This window comes from Balaenoptera ricei, chromosome 1 (genome assembly GCF_028023285.1).
Source record: "Balaenoptera ricei isolate mBalRic1 chromosome 1, mBalRic1.hap2, whole genome shotgun sequence".
Classification (NCBI taxonomy): domain Eukaryota; kingdom Metazoa; phylum Chordata; class Mammalia; order Artiodactyla; family Balaenopteridae; genus Balaenoptera; species Balaenoptera ricei.
This window is the reverse complement of record NC_082639.1, coordinates 94,533,505-94,557,908: the sequence shown is the minus strand read 5'-3', so window position 1 is coordinate 94,557,908 and position 24,404 is coordinate 94,533,505. Positions and strand designations below refer to the sequence as shown.

The following is a 24,404-nucleotide window of genomic DNA, read 5'->3' as shown; positions in this document are numbered from 1 at the left end:
GGTGTCCAAACCTGGGGGTCCGGCAATGGGAGGAGGAATTCCTAGAGAATCAGACATTGAAGCCTAGCGGGATTTGATTGCAGGACTCTGACAGGACTAGGGGAAACAGAGACTCCACTCTTGGAGGGCACACACAAAGTGGTGTGTGCATCGGGACCCAGGGGAAGGAGCAGTGACTCCAGGGGAGACTGAACCAGACTTACCTGCTAGTGTTGGAGAGTTACCTGCAGAGGCAGGGGGCGGCTGTGGCTCACCATGAGGACAAGGACACTGGCAGCAGAAGTTCTGGGAAGTACTCCTTGGCGTGAGCCCTCCCAGAGTCCGCCATTAGCCCCACCAAAGAGTCCAGGTAGGCTCCAGGGCTGGGTAGCCCTAGGCCAAACAGCCAACAGGGAGGGAACCCAGCCGCACCCATCAGCAGTCAAGCGGATTAAAGTTTTACTGAGCTCTGCCCGCAAGAACAACAGTCAGCTCTACCCACCACCAGTCCCTCCCATCAGGAAACTTGCACAAGCCTCTTAGATAGCCTCATCCACCAGAGGGCAGACAGCAGAAGCAGGAAGAACTACAGTCCTGCACCCTGTGGAACAAAAACCACATTCACAGAAAGATAGACAAGATGAAAAGGCAGAGGGCTATGTAACAGATGAAGGAACAAGATAAAACCCCAGAAAAACAACTAAATGAAGTGGAGATAGGCAACCTTCTAGAAAAAGAATTCAGAATAATGGTAGTGAAGATTATCCAGGACCTTGGAAAAAGAATGGAGGCAAAGATTGAGAAGATGCAAGAAATGTTTAACAAAGACCTAGAAGAATTAAAGAACAAACAAACAGAGATGAACAATAAAATAAATGAAATGAAAAATACACTAGAAGGAATCAATAACAGAATAACTGAGGCAGAAGAACGGATAAGTGACCTGGAAGACAGAATGGTGGAATTCACTGCTGAGAAACAGAATAAAGAAAAAAGAATGAAAAGAAATGAAGACAGCCTAAGGGACCTCTGGGACAACATTAAACGCAACAACATTTGCATTATAGGGGTCCCAGAAGGAGAAGAGAGAGAGAAAGGACCCGAGAAAATACTTGAAGAAATTATAGTTGAAAACTTCCCTAACATGGGAAAGAAAATAGCCACCCAAGTCCAGGAAGCACAGAGAGTCCCAGGAAGGATAAACCCAAGGAGAAACACGCCGAGACACATAGTAATAAAATTGGCAAAAATTAAAGACAAAGAAAAATTATTGAAAGCAGCAAGGGAAAAATGACAAATAACATACAAGGGAACTCCCATAAGGTTAACAGCTGACTTCTCAGCAGAAACTCTACAAGCCAGAAGGGAGTGGCATGATATACTTAAAGTGATGAAAGGGAAGAACCTACAATGAAGATTACTCTACCCAGCAAGGATCTCATTCAGATTCGATGGAGAACTCAAAAGTTTACAGACAAGCAAAAGCTAAGAGAATTCAGCACCAAAAAACCAGCTCTACAACAAATGCTAAAGGAACTTCTCTAAGTGAGAAAAACAAGAGAAGAAAAGGACCTACAAAAACAAACCCAAAACAATTAAGAAAATGGTCATAGGAACATACATATCAATAATTACCTTAAACATGAATGTATTAAATGCTCCAACCAAAAGACACTGGTTTGCTGAATGGATAAAGAAACAAGGCCCATATATATGCTGTCTACAAGAGACCCACTTCAAACCTAGCGAAACATACAGACTGAAAGTGAGGGGACGGAAAAAGATATTCCATGCAAATGGAAATCAAAAGAAAGCTGGAGTAGCAATACTCATATCAGATAAAATAGACTCTAAAATAAAGAATGTTGCAAAAGACAAAGGAGGACACTACATAATGATCAAGGGATCAATCCAAGAAGAAGATATAACAATTATAAATATATATGCACCCAACATAGGAGCACCACAATACATAAGGCAACTGCTAACAGCTATAAAACAGGAAATCGACAGTAACACAACAATAGTGGGGGACTTTAACATCTCACTTACACCAATGGACAGATCATCCAAACAGAAAATAAATAAGGAAACAGATGCTTTAAATGACACAACAGTCCAGATAGATTTAACTGATATTTATAGGACATTCCATCCAACAACAGCAGATTACATTTTCTTATCAAGTGCGCATGGAACATTCTCCAGGATAGATCACATCTTGGGTCACAAATCAAGCCTCAGTAAATTTAAGAAAATTGAAATCATATCAAGCATCTTTTCTGACCACAACACTATGAGATTAGAAATGAATTACAGGGAAAAAAATGTAAAAAACATAAACACATGGAGGCTAAACAATACGTTACTAAATAACCAAGAGATCACTGAAGAAATCAAAGAGGAAATCAAAAAATACCTAGAGACAGATGACAATGAAAACACAATGATCCACAACCTATGGGATGCAGCAAAAGCCGTTCTAAGAGGGAAGTTTATAGCTATAGAAGTCTACCTCAAGAAAGAAGAAAAATCTCAAACAATCTAACCTTACACCTAAAGGAACTAGAGAAAGAAGAACAAAATCCAAAGTTAGCAGAAGGAAAGAAATCATAAAGATCAGAGCAGAAATAAATGAAATAGAAACAAAGAAAACAATAACAAAGATCAATAAAACTAAAAGCTGGTTCTTTGAGAAGATAAACAAAATCGATAAACCATTAGCCAGACTCATCAAGAAAAAGAGGGAGAGGACTCAAATCAATAAAATTAGAAATGAAAAAGGAGAAGTTACAACAGACATTGCAAAAATACAAAGCATCCTAAGAGACTACTACAAGCAACTCTATGCCAATAAAACGGACAACCTGGAAGAAATGAACAAATTCTTAGAAAGGTATAACCTTCCAAGCCTGAATCAGGAAGAAACAGAAAATATGAACAGACCAATCACAAATAATGAAGTTGAAACTGTGATTAAAAATCTTCCAACAAACAAAAGTCCAGGACCAGATGGCTTCACACGTGAATTCTTTCAAACATTTAGAGAAGAGCTAACACCCATCCTTCACAAACTCTTCCAAAAAATTGCAGAGGAAGGAACACTCCCAAACTCATTCTATGAGGCCACCATCACCCTGATACCAAAATCAGACAAAGATACTACAAAAAAAGAAAATTACAGATCAATATCACTGATGAATATAGATGCAAAACTCTTCAACAAAATACTAGCAAACAGAACCCAACAACACATTAAAAGGATCATACACCATGATCAAGTGTGATTTATCCTAGGGATGCAAGAATTCTTAATATATGCAAATCAATCCATGTGATTCACCATATTAACAAACTGAAGAATAAAAACCATATGATCATCTCAATAGATGCAGAGAAAGCTTTTGACAAAATTCAACACCCATTTATTATAAAAACTCTCCAGAAAGTGGGCATAGAGGAAACCTACCTCAACATACTAAAGGCCATATATGACAAACCCACAGCCAACATCATTCTCAATGGTGAAAAACTGAAAGCATTTCCTCTAAGATCAGGAACAAGACAAGGATGTCCACTCTCACCACTATTATTCAACATAGTTTTGGAAGTCCTAGCCACGGCAATCAGGGAAGAAAAAGAAATAAAAGGAATACAAATTGGAAAAGAAGAAGTAAAACTGTCACTGTTTGCAGATGACATGATACTATACATAGAGAATCCTAAAGATGCCACCAGTAAACTACTAGAGCTAATCAATGAATTTGGTAAAGTAGCAGGATACAAAACTAATGCACAGAAATCTCTTGCATTCCTATATACTAATGATGAAAAATCTGAAAGAGAAATTAAGGAAACACTCCCATTTACCATTGCAACAAAAAGAATGAAATACCTAGGAATAAACCTACCTAGGGAGACAAAAGACCTGTATGCTGAGAAGTATAAGACACTGATGAAAGAAATAAAAGATGATACCAACAGATGGAGAGATATACCATGTTCTTGGATTGGAAGAATCAATATTGTGAAAATGACTATACTACCCAAAGCAATCTACAGATTCAATGCAATCCCTATCAAATTATCAATGGCATTTTTTACAGAACTAGAACAAAAAATCTTAAAATTTGTATGGAGACAGAAAAGACCCCGAATAGCCAAAGCAGTCTTGAGGGAAAAGAGCAGAGCTGGAGTAATCAGACTCCCTGACTTCAGACTATACTACAAAGCTACAGTAATCAAGACAATATGGTACTGGCACAAAAATGGAAATATAGATCAATGGAACAGGATAGAAAGCCCAGAGATAAACCCACACACCTATGGTCAACTAATCTATGACAAAGGAGGCAAGGATATACAATGGAGAAAAGACAGTCTCTTCAATAAGTTGTGCTGGGAAAACTGGACAGCTACATGTAAAAGAATGAAATTAGAACACTCCCTAACACCATACACAAAAATAAACTCAAAATGGGTTAGAGACCTAAATGTAAGACCAGACACTATAAAACTCTTATTGGAAAACATAGGAAGAACACCCTTTGACATAATTCACAGCAAGATCTTTTTTGATCCACCTCCTAGAGTAATGGAAATAAAAACAGAAATAAACAAATGGGACCTAATGAAACTTCAAAGCTTTTGCACAGCAAAGGAAACCATAAACAAGATGAAAAGACAACCTTAAGAATGGGAGAAAATATTTGCAAATGAATCAATGGACAAAGAATTAATCTCCAAAATATATAAACAGCTCATGCTGGTCAATATTAAAAAAACAAAAAACCCAATCCAAAAATGGGCAGAAGACCTAAATAGACATGTCTCCAAAGAAGACATACAGATGGCCAAGAAGCACATGAAAGGCTGCTCAACATCACTAATTATTAGAGAAATGCAAATCAAAACTACAATGAGGTATCACCTCACACCAGTTAGAATGGGCATCATCAGAAAATCTACAAAGAACAAATGCTGGAGAGGGTGTGGAGAAAAGGGAACCCTCTTTCACTGTTGGTGGGAATGTAAATTGATACAGCCACTGTGGAGAACAGTATGGAGGTTCATTAAAAAACTAAAAATAGAATTACCATATGACCAGCAATCCCACTACTGGGCATATACACAGAGAAAACCATAATTCAAAAAGACACATGCACCCCAATGTTCATTGCAGCACTATTTACAATAGCCAGGTCATGGAGGCAACCTAAATGCCCATTGACAGACGAATGGATAAAGAAGAAGTGGTACATATATACAATTGAATATTACTCAGCCATAAAAAGGAACGAAATTCGGTCATTTGTAGAGACGTGGATGGACCTAGAGACTGTCATATTGAGTGAAGTAAGTCAGAAAGAGAAAAACAAATATCGTATATTGATGCATGTATGTGGAACCTAGAAAAATGGTACAGATGAACCGGTTAGCAGGGCAGAAATAGAGACACAGATGTAGAGAAGAAACGTATGGACACCAAGGGGGGAAAGTGGCGGGGGGTGGGGGTGGTGCTGTGATGAATTGGGAGATTGGGATTGACATGTATACACTGATGTGTATAAAATAGATGACTAATATGAACCTGCTGTATAAAAAAATAAATAAAATAAAATTCAAAAATTCAAAAAAAAAATAAAAAAGAAATACTCAAGAGGATAAAGCATTTACTCCTATAATCTCACTGATCTACATACCAAGGATGTAGGGTGCTGGAGCTGAGGCATGGAGGGTTTTGTACACCATACCGCCTTTATGTGGTAGGGTCATGCTTAAATCCAGTCTTCCAATGCCAGAAGGAAAAATTTGAGGACATTACATTTTTTATAATACTTCAGGAAATTAACACAGAAAAATCAAGTTAGGCCCTTTTTTGGGCATACATTTCCTCTAAGGCTAGATTAATTTTCCTTTCCAATGTCTTTCCCTGATTACACTTCAGGAACCCATTCATTAGGTCCTGTTGCATCAGGTAAACTACATGAGACTTTTCCTTTGAGAAGGTGTGTCTTCATTATAAAGTCTCCTCATTCCTTATGCTTTGAATCTTGGTGCTCGTTTCGGCCCCTCCTTTGTCTCTCCTTCTCTCCTCCTGACTGTCAGCCTTCTTTGGGCCTCTACATCTAGATGTTCCAGGATTGATGACTTATCCGCTGAGTCCTGGCTCCTCACATTGTTTTTGGGATCCCAAACTCATTCAGACCCTTAAGGTGCTTTCTGGGAACCTACGGTGTGTACAACGTTAAAACCATGGCCTTATCCAGAGCTTATGTGCAGAAGTGCTGCCTGACTTCTCACTATTTGATGCTTTTAATGATTCTCCAGCATGGCTGGAGATGTTCACCCTCCAGCTTCTAGATCCCATCCTAACCTTGGCCTGCTCAGTGCCAAATCTCTCAATTATCACCATAGTTCACTGCTGCCCACAGCATTAGTATGGTAGTAAATTTCACTTTGGCTTTATAATAGGTAGAAATGTAGCCTCCAGATAACTATACATTCCATAAGTAGCAGATAAAATATTCTGTACATCCCTGGTAGAAACCTGCTTTAGATAGTTCGTGCATGCTGACAATTTTTCAAGTGAAAAGTAAGCAAAAAACCTCTAGAGCTGTGCTGTCCAATATGGTAGACTTATGTGTCTATTAAGCCTTGCAATATGGCTAGTTCTAATTGAGAGTTCTGTAAGCATTAAACATCTGATTTCAAGGACTATGAAAAATGTAAAATATATCCTTAACAACTTTAACATTAATTCTATGTTGAAATGATAATATTTCAGTTTTTTTTTTTTTTTGGATAAAACAAGTTGTTAAAATCCACTTCTATTTATTTTTACTTTTTTTAATGTGGATAACAATACAGTTAAAGTTACATGTGTGGCTTGCATGATTTTGTATTGGACTGCGCTCTCCAGAGGCTTTGCCTGGTGGCTCTTTGATATTAGTAAGCTGACTGTGTACAGATAGAGGAAAATTAATGCAGAATTAAAATGCAAAAAAGGTTATGAATGACAGGAGGAAGCTTCTGCTCAGATTTTAAAATTTCTGTTCCCTGAATACACCAACATGCCACCTGCCTTGACAAGCTTTTAAGAACGCCTGATAATCCTCAGAGAAATGAAGCTGAACCAAATGGCATCTGTCTAAGGCTCACTGCATGGTGCCTAACCTCAGAGGCTTAAAATCAATATTGATTTTCATCATTTATTTTATCCTGGCATTTAAATATCCCTTAGATTTATTACCTTTAGGTTTTTGGTTCAGATTCAGTGATGGTTATGATACAAGGGTGATAATAAGTTATGTAGATATCATTTAATTTATGAACTCTGGAGCTCCAGGGTAGTTCAAGAAATATATTAACCGCATACACATCACCCTTCATTTTGCAGTAAGATTTCTAAGCTGGGTCCCTATTGTGCCACTTAATTTATGGTCTGGCCAGGTACATGGATCTGCGTACAGTATTTCAGTATAAGTTTCTCCAGCCATCAGAGGGGACGAAGATGGGCTTCAAAGGAGCCAGCTGGACAGCTGATGGATTGCTCTCTCTCCTATCCATAGGCTGAGGCATTATGTAGTTTTTAAAGCTTGTCAGCGGTTTGGGCCTTTTTCTGCTCTGAGAAGCTGCACGCACCGGCCTAGACAAGCAGAATCAGCCATGCTGCAGCAGGCAGAGGACAGCTCCCAGAGTTACTTACGTTGACAGCCGTAGTGCCAGGAATTTCCCGGCAGACACTCATCACACTTAGGCCCTGTTGTTCCAGTCTTACACTCACAAAATCCTGAGCCATTACAACGATCATGGACTGAGCCCAAAGGGTTACAATAACACTCTGTAGAAACAAGACAACACACAGGCTGGAGACAAGTCCGCATGGCTTATAAGGTATCAACACAGGAGTGTTGCTTACTTAAATGCATCACTTAAAGAAAGGCGTCCACTAATGAAATGCTTTGGCAAATATGGCTATTTCAGGTCCATTTATTTATTTGCTCAGCCTTCCATGATATCATTTTTCTGTTATGGGAGGAAATCATCTGAAAGCCTCCAAGGAAATAAGACATCATGCTCTTCACTGGTAACAGATCGTAATGGAGTTTCCATTTGTTAGGGCATTTTTAGATGGTTTAATGAACGCAATGAGAAGTTTACATATCAAGGATAAATCAATATGCCATCAGTGTAAAATCTGTTTTAAATTATTCAAATGAGCTTATCGGCTACACTCAAAATTTGAGAACTGCTGAACATTGTTAAAGTGGAATATGAATGCACTTTGTTCATTCAAAGTCAGTTTTACTTTATGATTTGGGATGGTGCTTTATATATATATTTATACTATGTTGTGATGAGCCTTTAGATATTGTATCTGCTACACATGTTAAGTTAGTATAGCTTTTATGCAACCTAGATTAACAATCATGAAAGGAAAATGAATTTTGTAATCCTAAATAAATTTCAACATAGGCATAATTTAAGACTTGTATCATTATAATGTCTATGGACAGAACAATATAACTTTGTGTAATAAAAAGTAAATAGAATAATTTCTTGATTCCTCACACATTATTATGCAGGATATTTTTACTTCTGAAGCTCTGTTTTTCTTAAAGCCTGAATCAGAAATACAAATTCCTTAGGCTTCCATTAGCTTGAAAGGTAACAGCAGCTAGTTTCCAGCTTTTGGAATTTGTAGGTCAAAGTTACTTTCTTTGTAATCCCACTGTATAATACTGGGCAAGTTATTATGCCCCTCTGTCTCTTGATTTCCTTTATTTTAAAATGGTCCCATTAAGAGGTTTTCATGTCAAAAAACCAAATAAAATCACACCAAGCAACTAACCAAGCAACCAACTGTGAGAAACCCTGAGGATTTTAGTTTAATAACTTTAAGTTTAGCATCTTAGATTGGCCATGGAGATTCAGGGTTTACTGTTAAATAGAGAGGTTTGGTTCTGTTTTCGTCATAGGGACTAATCAGATAATTTCTTCAAAGAATGTGGAGTACCTTAGAATCATTATTTATTTCATGTTGAGTAAGTCAATTTTGAAGTTCAGCATTCTTAAGATACAAACATTTGTATGACTAAGAGTAACATACATAGGTAAAAATAAAACCAAATAAAGTCTAAAATGCTCTCTCCTTGTCTGGACTGATTTGCACTTAATAATTGGAGTTTTATTTTAAATTGGCATTTTCTATTTTAATGTGTGTATATACAGCAGTTGTTTAAAACATTTTTAAATAGCAATTTTGTTGTGGCTTTAAAAATACACACATACACACACACACACTATAAGTATATACCTATAGCAAGAATACTATAATATGTTTCTTACTATTTAAAGTGTATAAGTTGACAATGAATCACCAACATTTCATAAGCCGGAGAGTAGAGTTACATCTGGCCAATACAAATTCACATACTGTGTTAGTCAATTAGCCCGTAACAACTGATTAATATAAAGTTTTAGATGTAAAAAAAAAGTAAACAAAATTTTTAGAAATGTGGAACATCTGAACCACGGTACATCTCAGTGGTTGTCATACAAAAGGTGGTAAGTGTAATGTTAGTCAGGAAAATAAGTGACAAGGAGAGGCGGGGTCTACAATCCACATTACATACAAATAATTTAGTTTAAAAAATATCATTTCTGGAACGATGGTCAATGGTAGATGTTGGGGTGATGAGGATGGCCTTGGAGAATTATATTTTATTTCATGAAACTAGGAAGAATATGCAGGACTGTTAGACCAAAAAACAACATGAAATACTTTTGGAAGTCTGATTAAAAAGTTATACTACAGTTGATTTATAAGTATTAGAAGTGTCTTATGTTTGCTTTGTTTTACAGAAGGTACCTCTGATTACCTGATCTTGGGTTTCCAGGGGAATGAAAACAATAATACATCATAATTGGAGATATGCTTAGTAGCAACTGCTGAGCCCTGCATTTCATTCAGATGTCAAGCTTGTTATCAGGGATTATTAGCAGTGATTACCCAAGGTCACATATCCTCTAGCTTCCTGCTTAATGTTCGAGTTTATATGAAATGGAAGCATGCAAGGATGTCATCTTCATGAAATTGCTGCATCATACAGGCTAATCACATGCATCTTTGGAAACATGGCTGGCTTGGAATTTGTATGAAAGTGGGGAAATTTACCAGGAATCACAAAGCAGCGATCACTGTGACAACACGGAATAGCGTGCATTTTATATTTGCCATAATATAAAATGATGCAAATAGTTTAAGACATCTATTTCAACACAGTCAACATTGTGTCAAAGATATGTGCTGTTCCCTCATAGCCAGGGTGGTGGATTTCATTGCCAATTGTTAAAGAAATGGCAAAGTGCCTTTTTTCCCCTTAAGTTTAGATACAGCTTAGATGAAGCTCAAATTTTCAGAGATTAGTGCCTAATTCTGTGAAAGTGAATTGGGTAAATATCCATTCATTTTCATTAGTGCTTTCTATACAAAATGGCATTAAAATTAACTCTCAGCCCTGCTGCAAGCCCTTTGGGGAACTTAAATGTAAAAAATAGCGAATAGGTTCGTGCTGCCCCATAGGGCAAACCCTGGTAATGGAGCCACAGGCTTCCAATGGCCTTCAGAGAGCAAACCTCAGCTTCCGTCTCATGCCCAGGCAGCCTGACAGCTCTGCCTTTGGTCCCTCAAGTGGGAAAAGTGGAAGCTATAACTCTTTTAGGAAACTTTTGTACGCTTATAGAAACTAAAGACAAAAGATAGACTGTACGTAGCATATACCAGCTAGCCAAATTTTTCAGTTCATTCTTTAAAAACAATTTTACCCCTTAGGAAAGAGAAACAATTTAAGGAATTTTGGTATGTGGAGGTATACTGTAGCTAATTTTAATGGTATCTAAAAATACTCATCTTTGTGTTTATCTATACCCACTTGGTTTGAAGAGTACAAAATACTGAATAGGGATATGTTTACCTCAATAATATAAAATCCTCTCCAAGATTTATAACTTTAATTAACAAAGTTTCTAGAAAGGGAGAAAAGAACTGCGTTTGATTTTTTTTAAGTAGAAATAAATACAAGAATGTATATTAAGCTTTCCATTCATCTGTATTTTACATGATTTAAATGACAAAAGCTGAATGGCAACATCTTGTCTGTGGATAATCAAATATGGATTTATAACAGAACTATGCCTCTTAGAATTAGACAGGAAGTGTGGATTTTGTAGTTTATAGATTACTTTAGAACAGGAAAAGGGGAGGACTTCATTAGAATAGAATACTTTGAGTAAAATATATCGGGATATTGTTAAGTTACCTGCTATGAGAAATTTTATGTAATAAAATCTTTTCTTTTAAGGTCTTTTTCTTTGATTTATTGAAAATAATATGAAATTGATATTGCAAAACATTTACATCTTATTGTAATGTTTTGTATTTTGAAAAAACTGATTAGGTTTTATTCCTGTATTCCTAGTGTTCCTATTTATTGTACCTTTTCCCTTGTTAACATATTTATAGTATGACATTTATATATTTTTACAAATGACATTCAGCAAAATGTAACTGCATTCAGAATTCAGACAGCTATGTGCCTTTTGGTTTTTATTAATATTCTCAAATCTTTGTAACCCAAATGTTATAAAGGCAATTGAACTTCTGTTCACAAGCTCATAGTGGAATTGCTGCTGTCATCCTAAAAACATACCATAAGTAAAAGTCTGACAAGCTTAGCTTTGCTAATTGTGTCAGGGTAGTTGGGAGAAAGCGTTCAAAAGCTTTGAAGTCAGGAAACTAACTCTTTACTAAAGCTGTATGATTTGGGTCAATTTGCCTTACTTTTCTCAACTAGAAAATAGGGGAAATTATCAGTGGAGTACTTACCACCATGGTTTTGTTAATGAGGATTAAGTAAAAACAAAACAAACAAACAAACAAAAAACATACTTGCAAGTCAGTTCACAGTTTACCAAGTGTTTCCTGTGCATCCCATATGACACCAATTTGACCAGGAGTTTTCAACGACTTACCTAAGGCACACAGCTATTAAATAGCAAACTGGGACTTGAACCCAGCTCTCCAGCCTCTAAGTCCAGGGATTTCTCCACTAATTCACAAATAATAAGGAAGCACTTTGAAAATTAGAACATACTATAGACATAAACAGTATTATAAAAACTTGGCCCATTTTAACTGAAAAAACTTGTCCAGCTATTTTAAATGACACTTGGCAAATAACTATATAACCTTGACAATCCAATCAGAAAACAATGATTCCAGAATTGCAGATTGATTTGATTTCTTTTTTGATGAAAAGATCACCTTTCATTTTTCAGCTTGTGTATATCTATCTAGTCTTTATGTGAAAAAATCTACCTTTAACATTGGTTGCCTATATATTACCTATTGGTGTGGTAACAGATACATATGTACCCTTCACCATTTTGAATATATGCACTTCTTCAAAGTACATTATGAAGTGAAATTCCATTTCTTATTTCTTATTTTTCATCAGCTCCCTTTCTTAAAGATAGGTTCTACTATGCAAAAGGTAGGAGAAGCTTTTTTGGATGGGAGGGGCACCTGGTTCTCTCCAGTTGACATGATCAGTCATCACAGGGGGTGGAAAGAATGCTCAAGGGAATTCTGTGGCCCCAGTTTTCCAGGGCTCATGTGCTTTGGAAGCTAAGAGAATTAATTGTCTTGAATAGTTTTGAAAAATTGCTTCTCCTTTTGAGGGCTATAGGAAAATTCAATAAGTGGAATTTCATTACTATGGATGGAAAAGCCAGGCAAACTTCTACATTACCAATTGCTAATGGCTTTCAATTCCAAATGGGAATATTTTAAATCAATATTTGTTGATTACCAATTATTTACAAAAGTTTGTGTCCTAATCTCATATCTATAATTAAAAACCTTATAATGAGTTTACATTTTGAAAGCTGAGTGTACAACTTAAGACTTTAAGATCAGGTTGAAATGACCAGGTGTTAAGATTTCATGCAAAAAAAAAAAGAAAGAAAAACAAAAAGAATTACTTCATCTCTTAAACATGACTTTTCAGCTCATCATCTTTAAAGCAACAATTAGACAAGGATTCAAAATACATCCCCCAACTATGATTTCAATCAGCACAAGTGAAATCTTCAAGTCTACCACAAGGATGTTTTCTCCATTGAGAAAGTTCATTCTGGCTCAGCTGTGGTGCAAATCACCAGCCTCTCCACCTTAAATAGCTCCCCGTCTCGTGAAAGGCACAGAACAATAGCTGAAATTATAATGGAACTGACCTATGCACACATTCTCATCGTCCAGCTGTGCAGAAGCATTTCTGAAGTAGCCCAGCCTGCATAACTCACAGTGCTGCCCTCTAGTGTTGTGTTTACAGCTCACGCAAATGACTGTATTTAGCAGATCGATATAACTGCATCGATTGGAGTGGCCGAAGCATTCACAATCTTGCAAGGAAGAACAGAAATGTATACAGAGTGTATACAATCGCAGAATAACAGCACACTACATGCTTGGATAAAATGAGAAGTGGAGAAAAGATGGCGGAATGGCATTACATGTATGTGATTCCACATGACACATGGTGACCGCAGGTGGTTGTGACTGGCATGGAAGTAGCATCTGTTTCAGGCAGGAGAGAAAGATTGGACATTCAGAACATGATCGGAGAGTGTTAATTCTTGGCAGACAATATGAACAGAAGCATTTGCAGGTGTACACCTTTTTAAAATTTGGGAAGACTCTGTTTCCATTGATGCAAAAGTCTAATTTTTGCACATTGAAAACTTCACTGTCTTTGCATCACTCCCCTCATTTTCTCTTCATATTTGCAATCTTAAAAAAGAAGGAAGGATGAATGTCGGCATCTAAGGCCTGAGTCTGCCATCACCCATGGCTCCTTTGTTTAGAGTCTTACTATCATTTGTGTCAAGACAGTAACTCAGTCAGAATTTCACAGAAGAAATCATGGCAAATTTAATAGGGATCTAGACAACTAAACAACTCTTTATTTTTGTTTTTTCCAAATGGTAAGAGGAGAAGATGACTTCTGTAAGCCTTTCATCAGGCCAAATCTGCATGTTTGCTTATGTGTGAGAGAGACTACAAAAAACAGGAAGATGATTGGTATGAAAAAAGTACTCTTAAGATTTCCTTTTCTTGCAAGTTTCAAGCTAAGTCTGCTACAAAAGAAGAGTCAGGCAGCTACTGTACCCTCAGATTGCTTTTCCTTTGTCTCCCCCAAATGTTGGAGGTGCCTCTGAGGCTTAGGGGTGATGGTGATAAGAACTAGACGAGGAGACGTAGGGAAGGGTGGAGAGTGACTAGATCGTCTCTCTTTTGCACCTCAACCAAAGCAAGTCATTAATCTAATTCAACCTTTCTAAAAGAAGTAAAAACAAAGCCTCTATTGGTGCAATAGCTACTGAATCAGACAGAAAAAAACGTGTGAGAAGTAACTAGGTGGGGAATCTGTTTCGTCTCCTCAAATATGGGGGCAGGCCTAGCTCACATTTATAAGGGAGGTCAATTATGAAACTGCAAACCTTGTTTGCCTAAAAATATCCCTCTCATTAATGTCTGGCTTTTATTTTATCCCACCAGGAAGCCAAACACAGTCACTATTTGAGCTCATTTATTCATTCACTCAATAAATAATATATTCAGTTGGTCTATGTGTCAGGCACTATGTGAGGTACTGAGTTACTCTTTTGGCCTAGATTAAAATTTTGGAAGTATTGCATTTGATGACCAGAGTAAAAATGAGTAAGTGTTGTCAAAATTAATAAGGAAGGGTGATTATCTTTTTTTTTTTTTTTTCTATCGGGTTGGCCAAAAAGTTCATTTGGGTTTTTCTATAAGATGTTACAGAAAAACCCAAACGAACTTTTTGGCTAACCCAATAAATTAACATACTGACACTCATCAGAACAGTGTGGATTCATTCGTATGAGAGCCAGTTACTACAGTAGAGAGCTGAGGTCAAGGTCCCAACAGAATGAAATCAAATTTGGATAGAAGCAGAGGAGGACACTGGAAACGGTGAAGAGTGGAAGACACCCAGGAATAGGGTTAGCACCTTGGAGACTCCAGATGCTTAAAAGAAAGGCAAGAAGAATGGGAGGTTCCTGAAGGCAAGCCCCTTCCTTTACAGGAGGCTAGCTTTGTCACGGTGTGCATGTGTGCTAGCGGTGGGGAGTGGGAGTGGGGAGTCAGAGGAACCAGCGGGAGAAGGAGAGTTCTGGGAGAAGGAGGCCATATGGGAGATGGGGTAAGAAAATCCTGCAAAAATTTTGTAGTTAAGGCATGCCGAATTAATAATAATAATAGCAACAAGAAAAATAATAGAATTACATATCACCAAATTAAATTCTCTTAGAAAACAAGCATTTCACCCCCATACATTCTATCTCCCTGAGTTCAACCTTGTTTAAACTGGCATTTCTGACTCCCTAGGAAACCTAAAGGGCCTCTCCAACCTTTCTTAGTTGAGGGTTTGGAACAGGGAGAATCTTTCTGGCCTGGAGCCACCTCAGAGTAGTACTTGCAGGGAGGAGACCCATGTCCCAAATCTAATTGCTTCCCAAGGACTTCTTCAGAGCTTCCTGGAATTCCGGAGGCATGGGCACACACACCCTGTCCTCAGGCTCTCCCTCTCTAGAAGAGGCCCCTAAGTGGTTACTGTTCTTCACATAACTCCATCCTAGATTGGTTCTTGGTGTACCTAATATAATTAATCCAGATTTTTTCAAAAGAATCTTTTATGTGCATAAATTCATCCTAGGAACTTTTCAGAACCACATAGAAGTAAGTCCTTGTTGTCAAGAAGCTTGTTTAGTGGGTAAGACAAACATGTGCTCAGATAACTAGAAAAAAAAGAGGACGTGCTTAAAATCAAAAACAAAAACAAAAACAAACAAACAGAGACACAAAGTGATATAAGGAGAAATTCATTTCACTTGAGGAGAATTAGGAAAAACTAAGTTAAAACTAAATCTTCCATGAGGGCCAGTGAGGTTTATTTAACAAAAAAAAAAAAAAAAAAAAAAGGAGGAAATGAGCATTTCCAGTGAAAGGAATAGAGTGTGCAAAGACATGACATTGGGAAATGGGAGAGAACAGGGCTGGAGAAGTTTCATAACATGGTTCCTTTGTGGATAAGATCTACCCAATAGCCAATACTATTGGAAGTATTGAATGGTTCCTTTGTGGATAAGATCTACCCAATGCTGGGCTTCATCTGACAAAGCTTTACTCACCAAAAAACGTGTCTGTAGACATCCAAGTTCAATCAAGACCCAATTCATGAATCTCTGTAGACACTGTTACCTACTATTCTTTGAATTTAATGAATAGTATGCATTTCTGTGACATTCACTATTTGTTTCTGGGTTTTGTTTGAAAATCAATTTATTAATTTTGATAGGAGAGTTAAATAATGTAAATTCTATAAATAATTATATACAAAACCATACACAGCTAAACACTCGATATCACAAACTTCTTCCAGAAGATAAGTGGATACTTTAAATGTCTTATAAACTAAGAAATGAGCTAATAGTAACTTTATTCCTTTAAAACTTCTAAGACTCTTCTGAGACTTTGATAAAGCTGTCTTCTCTGACCATGGTGTATTTGAGAATATAAAATGATAAAAAGATCTTTGAAAGTGATTTGAAACACATGAGAGCACTATATAAATGCAAGACATTTCAGATGTAATTATTAGACTGCTGTATTATTTTTCAGTTTTCTGTTAATTTCCCACTCTTTAGGAACTGTTCTTTCCACATAGGCCCAGAATCCATGAATGATCATTAATGATAGAGTTAGAGCTGCACTATCTTATTAAGATCCTGAAGGGATGATATTAATAGTTCAATAATTCTTTGATCCTCTAATTCACTGACCTACCATTTCCTCCTTTCCCTTTTTACAAAATATAGAGTTCATGGTCCATTCTTACAATCATTTCCTTTTATATGCTCTCATCTCCCTCACCCTCAACCCCCTGCCCCCAATTACAGTCTCCTGGGAAAATCTGATCCTGGTTAAATCCAACTCTCCACTTCTCCATGCCTACACCCCAGAAGCTAAATGTGGCTGGAGTTTTTTTCCAACTATTTTGAAACAAGTCTCACTTTAAATTCATGACCATAAACTTCAATAAGGCCCTCAGGGCATTCTGGCAACGCTTCCTGAACCAGGAGGCTTCTGGGCCACCACTCTCTCTTGGTTCACCTCCTTCCCCACCTACCATTGCTTCTTCCTCTCTTTTGCTTTTTGTTGTATCTTCTCAAATGACTCAGGGCTTAGCCCTTGGACCTCTTGGCTCTTTAGGCTCACTAAGAGCCAGGGTTTTTTACCCAACCTCATGACTACATAAACCATCAATATGCTGACCTTTCCAAAATAGTTATTTCCAGCCTGGACCAACTTCCCAGTTAGTTAGTGAGATTTCATCCAGACTAATATTCAACTGCCTTCTTAATGTCTCCATTTGGACAGTTAATAGATATCTCAACTTTAACATGTTCAAAACTGAGCTCATAGGTTACCTTCCCAAGCCTGCCACTTACATGGGTAGCCGGCTCTGTCTCAGTAAATGACAACTCTATTCCTCCAATTGCTTAGGTCAAAATTCCTGGAGTTGTTCTTGACACCAATCTTTTTCTCATCCCTCTCTACCCACGCCCCCAACCAATCAATCAGCAGATCCTCTTGACTACACGTTTAAAATACATTCTAAATCTCACCACCTCTCACCATCTCATCTTTAGTTAAGGGCACTTGGATTATTGCTGTTGTCCTCAAACTGCTTCCCTGCCTTCCATCCTTGTGACAGTCTCCTCCACACAGCAGTCAGAGTGACTCTTTTAAAACTTAAATTAGGTCATGACATCCTTTTGCCCATAATCCTAATGGCTTCCTGCCTCATTCAGAATAAAAGGCAGAGTTTGAATTCATTCATTCCCAATTGATCTGGGCTCATTGCTATCACTCTCCTCCTCAATCGCTGTACAATACTTTCAGGTTGCTCTGCAAACATGCCAAGCACTTCCCCAGGGCCTTTGCATTTGCTGTTACCTCTGTCTGGTCTACTCCTCCCCGAGACTTCCCTATGACTTGCTTCCTCACTTTGTTTTTAGGTCCTGCTCAAAGAAAATGCTGTGACTACTCTATCTGAAATAACAGCTCCTGACCCAAACACATTAATCCCCCCTCCCACATTTACTAATCCTGTTTAATTTTTTTGTAGAACCTAGAGTATCTGAAGACTAAATTAAAAAAAAAAAATTCTCCCCTATACTTTGAGTGTAAAGACATGTGTGCAGACTGTGTCCATTTTGTCCACAGATGTAAACAGAACTCAAAATACTAAGCACTCAAAACATGTTGTCGAATGAATGAATCAATGAGTCAACAAATCAGTGATGATCCTGAGGCATCTTACTTTGGGAAACAGAGGAAGACACAGAGGAAAGTTATGTTTAAATTCATTCCTCCACCATTCAAATTCTGTAAGAGAGTCTGGCTATATCCTAAATATTAAAGAGTTGAGAAAAACAACAGCCATACATCACACTATAACTGAGTTATTAAATATTTTAGCTGAAAATTGACTATATGTCTATGCAGATTAGTTTAGGTAGGAAAAAGGAGATTTCCAAAAATTGCTATGGTTTTATACACTTTTGCAATCTCAAATCACACTGTAGGCTATATTTTATTTTTCAGACAAGTTTTAATTACTGTTGTGTAAACAAGCTAACAGGGTTCTCTAAAACACATTTTCATGGTGAAGCATGGCATGCGTTGGCAATGCATATTTATTGAGGACCACCTTATACCAGGGGACAACTTGAACGAGGCCCAGTCCTAAGCGAAAACCATAGCCCTAGATCAACGAGCCATGTTGGACCATGAAGCCCAGTCCTGAAGAGTCCAGTGCAGAGTTTCTCAACCTCAGCACTACTGACATCTTAGGCCAAATAATCCGTGGTTTTCCCATATGTTGTAGGATATTCAGAAGCATTCCTGGCCTCTACCCACTAGAAGCAGTAGCAACTCCCAAGCTGTGACAACCAAAAGTTCCCTGGGGGAGCAAAATCCCCCATCTGATGTATATGACATCATATAAGGCAGTTATGATAATATGGTACGTAAGAACTGGCTAGTTAAGCGAGTAGCATTTTAGAAGAAGGAGAGTTCAAAGTTGTCTTTCTAGATCAGGAAAGATCCAAACCTCTTCTAAGGTTTAAAGACACTTTCTGACTGAGACTGGTTGGGGAAGGCCTGGGGAGGTAAGAGTTATAGAAAAACAAAAGGTTGGAGAGAAAGAGAATGAAAGAAAAAGAATATTAAGAATAGGAAGGGGGGTGTTTGTTAAATGTCTTGGTGTCTTCTTTCTTACTGTTCCCCATGTTGCCTCTAATTCCATTATTATGTCACCAATGTACCGTAATATGACATATGTTACGGAATATAAGATAAAGTACTCTGAATGTGGCACAGATAGGTTTATTTATTTATGTTGGGGCCAAATGAGGAAAGTTTATTCAAAGTCAGAGCTGGTGGAAATTTACTGTAGTCACTCAAAAAGAAAGGATTTGGAAAAAAAGACTTTAGATAGACAGAAGGCGAAGGAATTAGAATTCTTATAAAGTATTTTCCCTTCACTACATTAGCAAAGTCACAAGCCTCCAGGGGCCTCCCCCAGGGATGGGAATGAAGTGGCTGCAGCATTTTCCTGATTCTTACCCACCCCCAACTCTGTCTTGCAACCTTAGGTAGCTTTTGAAGCCCTTCCATGTACATCATTTGATAACAATCTGGATTATTCTATGATAAATCTACTTCATTAGGTGGCTTCTTCCTGCCTGTGGAAATGTGTTCAGATCTCATTAGTGCTGTGACCCCAAGAAACTAGAGATTCAATGATACAGGGTCAAATTTCAGGTCAAGAGTCCTCTTGTATATCCAGTGCTTGATGTGACAGAAAAAAGATGGACTCTATAAGGTCCCTAATGCTTCCTTTCTCCTTCACCTCTTTGGTTTCTCTGTGTAGGTTTGCATATCATAGATAAGGAGGGACATCCCTGACTAGCTTATTATATGCACACATGCCCAAATAGGCTTGGCACCCTATGAACTTGTGGCTGCTCTGTTCCTAAGGAACTTCGTTCCCCAAATTTCAAATCCACTTGGATTCCCCTCAAAAGGGCACTGCCAATGTCTGATATGTAAAAGTACATTGTGAGGAAAGTTTAAGACATGGTTTAAATATCATCGGTTTCCCTTTTCCATCTTCTGACCAGCTTCCTCCTTTTCTCTATATGACACAGAAGGAACAATTCAAGTTGGTTAAAATCTGGAAAATGATTTGACTCTTTTCAATAAGGAATAGGGAAGCTATTATGGTCATTTTCACCAAGTGGGTCAAACCAAATTCAGGTATTGTTAATAAATATATTTCTTTGTAAGAGGTGTTTCATGAAAAAAAAACCCCAAAACTCCCTAAAACATGACATATACCCAACAGTCAAGGGTGGAAAACAAGACACACCTGTCACATAGGACATTTAAAGGAAAATGGTGAAATAAAAACAGAAGTCTTTATGTTTCCTGAAAAATCTTCAGTCTGTGAATGACAGATGCTAGCTGGAATGGGCCATTCATGAGTCACAGATGAGATTCTGCTCACTTTCATTTAAAGAAAGTAACGTAACTATTATTTTTGGGTCATAATCAATGCTTAACCCAGTGTAGTTCTTCACTGGTATTTGTTCAAATTCATTTCAAACAATATTTGGAAGTAGAAATTCCAAGGTTTCATTTGTCAAATGGGCACCATACATGAACCTACCATTCTGTTCTCATGAAAAGCATCCTTGAAACTCACTGTAAGTGAGTTTCCTTATTTTCAATGCAAATGAGTGACAATGTTAATACTCTAACATTCATGTTCCAAACAGGAACCTAAAGTGTTATAATTCTTATTCACACATTAATCTTTCAGAAAACAAATATTGCAGCATTTTAAATTTGCAGCAGTCAAATTTCTGAGTGAAGCATTTTTTTTCCTCTTACAGATGACATTCTCAGTACTGTTTGATGCATTGATCGTTATCAGTCAACATGCCTCACCAATAAGCTGATGGGTACACTTCACAGATATTCCAGATTCATACAGTGTAATGTTTCACAACACATAACACCATGAAATCACTGTATGAATCCAAGAATTCCTACCTCTCTTGTGGTTTGCAACTTGAACAGAAGAAACTGTTGACAAAGCTAATTTGGGAGCAACTGGATAGGTTTAAAAGAATGAACAGCACATTAGAAACAATAGTGAAACGTTCAAATTGTAATTACTTATCATCAACCCGCTTGAAAAGTGGCCCTATATGAAGAGAATATTTGTATTTGTTGTTTCTGGGAGTTTGCTTCAATCACAAAGGAAGTCTTGTATTTGGCTGAAAATGGTTTGACCTTGTCAGTAATAAAGTTTAGAGGTTTTATTTTCAGAGGCAAAAAGAATTACCATTTAAATCAAGAATCCAGTTATGCAGAGATTATTCCAATAACAATATGGATATTAGGATCCCCTACTGTTCTTCTCTTAAAATAGTAGTTGTGTTGTTGAGTTACTTAGCAATATCATTGCCTCAATTCACCATGTCTTTCTCTCTGTGTAACCATAATCTCATCTACATATAAACCAGTTAGATTATTTTTGCTGAATTGATTAGACATGACAGATAGTCACAATGGTCAACCATTCAGCGGAATCTGGATCTCAGTCTCAGAGTCACCTCGAATCTGTCCACCTTTCAAAAATGTAGTCTTTTTCTCAACATTTATTACCTATATGATATCAGTTTGTTAATGGCAGGAATTTCTGTCTAAGTTTGCCTGCCTTTCTTTTCCAATTGTTCCTGAAGTGTTGCTTGTGAAAATAGAAAAAACAAGATAGAGCCTGATGTTCTTTGCAGATGTTGACCAGATAAATTATGTTTGCACAGAACTGACCTCTGCTAGAAAGTGCACCTTTAGCTAAAATGTCAAGTTCAAGCACTTTATTCAACTGTGAGCTTCTCAAATAAATTTATTTGAACTCTTTATCCACATTCTAAAAAAGTGCAACTGGCACTAACTAAAGATATTTCTGAAAGCTTTTAGTCTTGCGACACTCACAGAAAACATAGCAACATAATTAAATGGGTCTGTTTCAGGTTTTAAACAATGCATAATCTTGTTCAGCACAAAACTTACTGTGGAGAAGTGTTAAGTCTTAGATCCTGTCTTGTATAATTTGTTGAGCTATGAAATTCAATGGGAAATACTGAGTGACAGTTCACTGAAGATGCTCTCATTGAACTTGCCAAGGAACAAAGCCACTAAACCTTCCCACAATCCTCATAGAATTATACTAATGGGTTGAGCTTGATCTGTATTTCTTCTTCCACATATGTATGCAGAAACTTGAAAAAATTCATTTGGAGCGGATGATTAAGATAATTCTATTTGCTAGTAATATATGTATCTAGGACAGTCTTGATTTCATCACTCTGATCAAGGACTGAAAATGCAGCCCTTCCAATTTGACTCCTCAACAAATTGCTAATATATTTTGTTTTGCTTAGCAGCTATTTCCTGGTTCCTCCTTTTGCTCATTTCCTCCTCCATCTGTATTCATTAGAGCTTAAAAGGAACATCCTGTATATAACAAAGGAAGGTGGAAGCCAAAGATGTGCCTTTTTTTTGTGAGAAGGAAAGACGCAAAAGAAGACAACTTTCTTTCAATATAAACTATTTATATACGTCTATGTATATCTATAGGCTAGACGTTAATGTAATTTTAACATTACACTGAATCTTATGAATTTTATTGGTCAGTTTTTAAAGGTTCTGTTTCTTCCTGTGTAATCACACTGCTGTCTGTTTCTTTCATTTATTTATTTATTTATTTATTATGTTAGAAGTCAGAAAATAATTACTGCTCTAAGGACAGAGAGAAAACAGGTTGTTCTTAATCCTGGCAGAAATTATTGGTAATTTATAAAGGATAAAAGAGGGAAAGCCTCGGCAGAGAAAATACACTATGATGTTGAAGGGGGAGAGAGAGAGAGAGAGATCCAAATTCCTGTCAGTCAATATGGAACGACAGTTTAAAAAAAAAAAAAACAAAAACAGGTCTTTTAGGGGTTGCAATACTGCCTTTATGTATTTTCCCTGACCCTCAATACAACTGACGTAACAGCCAGTTTACCAAAGCAAAGTAAAAGTGAGACAGTGGAAGGAAACCTGTGTCACTCACAAGTTTTTATGATATATTATTTATACTCCCCACTGTGATGGCAACCAAACTCTAGGCTTCTCTTGGGATGGCTGACATTCAATGTAAATTTGATAAAGTGCTTATAACTTTTATGCTTTCTAATTTTTTCTACATCTTTTACTATAATATTTCTGAGACACTTCATATTAGAAAAAAATATTTGAATTATGATTCTTTCAAAGACATGGCATTTATGATAATGCTCTTATTTAGTGCTAAAAAATAGAATATGGGATTTTCCCCCTAAACATGTGGGATTTTACATCAGTAGGAATTTTACATGCTCCTACCTTGTTTTGGATTAGAAACCTCAAGGGAAGAAATATTCGGCCATATCCTATTAAACTTTGGAGGATCTGCATGCACCGGGAAAAATCAGGGTATGTTACTTTCAGCTATAATGTCATTTGGTCTAAACAGAAAACTGTATGGACAAAGACACAAACCACACATCTGCTTTTTAACTTGGTTGTGATGCACTTAACAAAACATACTCCCACACCAAACAAGAGCAAGCAATTGATGATTCCCAAAACATTGAATGGACATTAAATATATAGCCTGTTCCCTAACAAAGCTATATACATTAACTTGTGCAATAAAGTAGAGTGTTCTTACAAATAACCAAACAGGGACTTCAGCAATTCAAATCGTTATATGAAGCTGGTGCCTGAAACTAGAAGATAACAGGAAAGAAATAATTTCTCACTTGAGGATTCCATTCTCTGCAATTTATATTTACAGATACGAGCTTGTTACATTAGTCTTCAGGAGAGATTCTTTAGGGTATGTTTTAAGTGTGAGCCATTATCTCTGCAAAGAAGTGGATTTATTTCCTATTTTTATTTATGCGATTTCTCAGAGAAAGAAAGAGAAAGATGACTGGTGGTTCTGGCTTAAGGAGAATAGTCCAAGGTGCTTCCGATCATATCTAAGGTTTGTATGTATGGGTGTGTATATATTTTCTTTTTTTTAATATATATTTTCATGATGTTTCTAGCTCAAAATATATTTCTAAAGTTATTGGTTCCAATCCAATTATAAGCATTGTTAATTTAAGAA

The 24,404-nt window shown here is 37.0% G+C and overlaps 1 protein-coding gene across 6 annotated transcripts in view; it reads right to left on the bottom strand.

Annotated features, from left to right (window-relative positions):
• Positions 1–24,404, bottom strand: part of NTNG1 (netrin G1) — a 325,003-nt gene that overhangs the window by 51,594 nt on the left and 249,005 nt on the right. The window contains exons 5-6 of one of the 6 annotated variants that reach the window (XM_059900684.1): positions 13,279–13,446; positions 7,688–7,822 (exon numbers count right to left, since the gene is read on the bottom strand). The exons of 1 other annotated variant lie outside the window; for it this stretch is intronic. In XM_059900684.1, coding sequence (XP_059756667.1) covers positions 7,688–7,822; positions 13,279–13,446 — 303 coding nt within the window. Of the gene's footprint in view, positions 1–7,687; positions 7,823–13,278; positions 13,447–21,250; positions 21,311–23,632; positions 23,699–24,404 lie in introns of all 6 variants that reach the window. 4 more of the 6 variants (XM_059900655.1, XM_059900638.1, XM_059900665.1 and 1 more) reach the window with 4 other exon arrangements.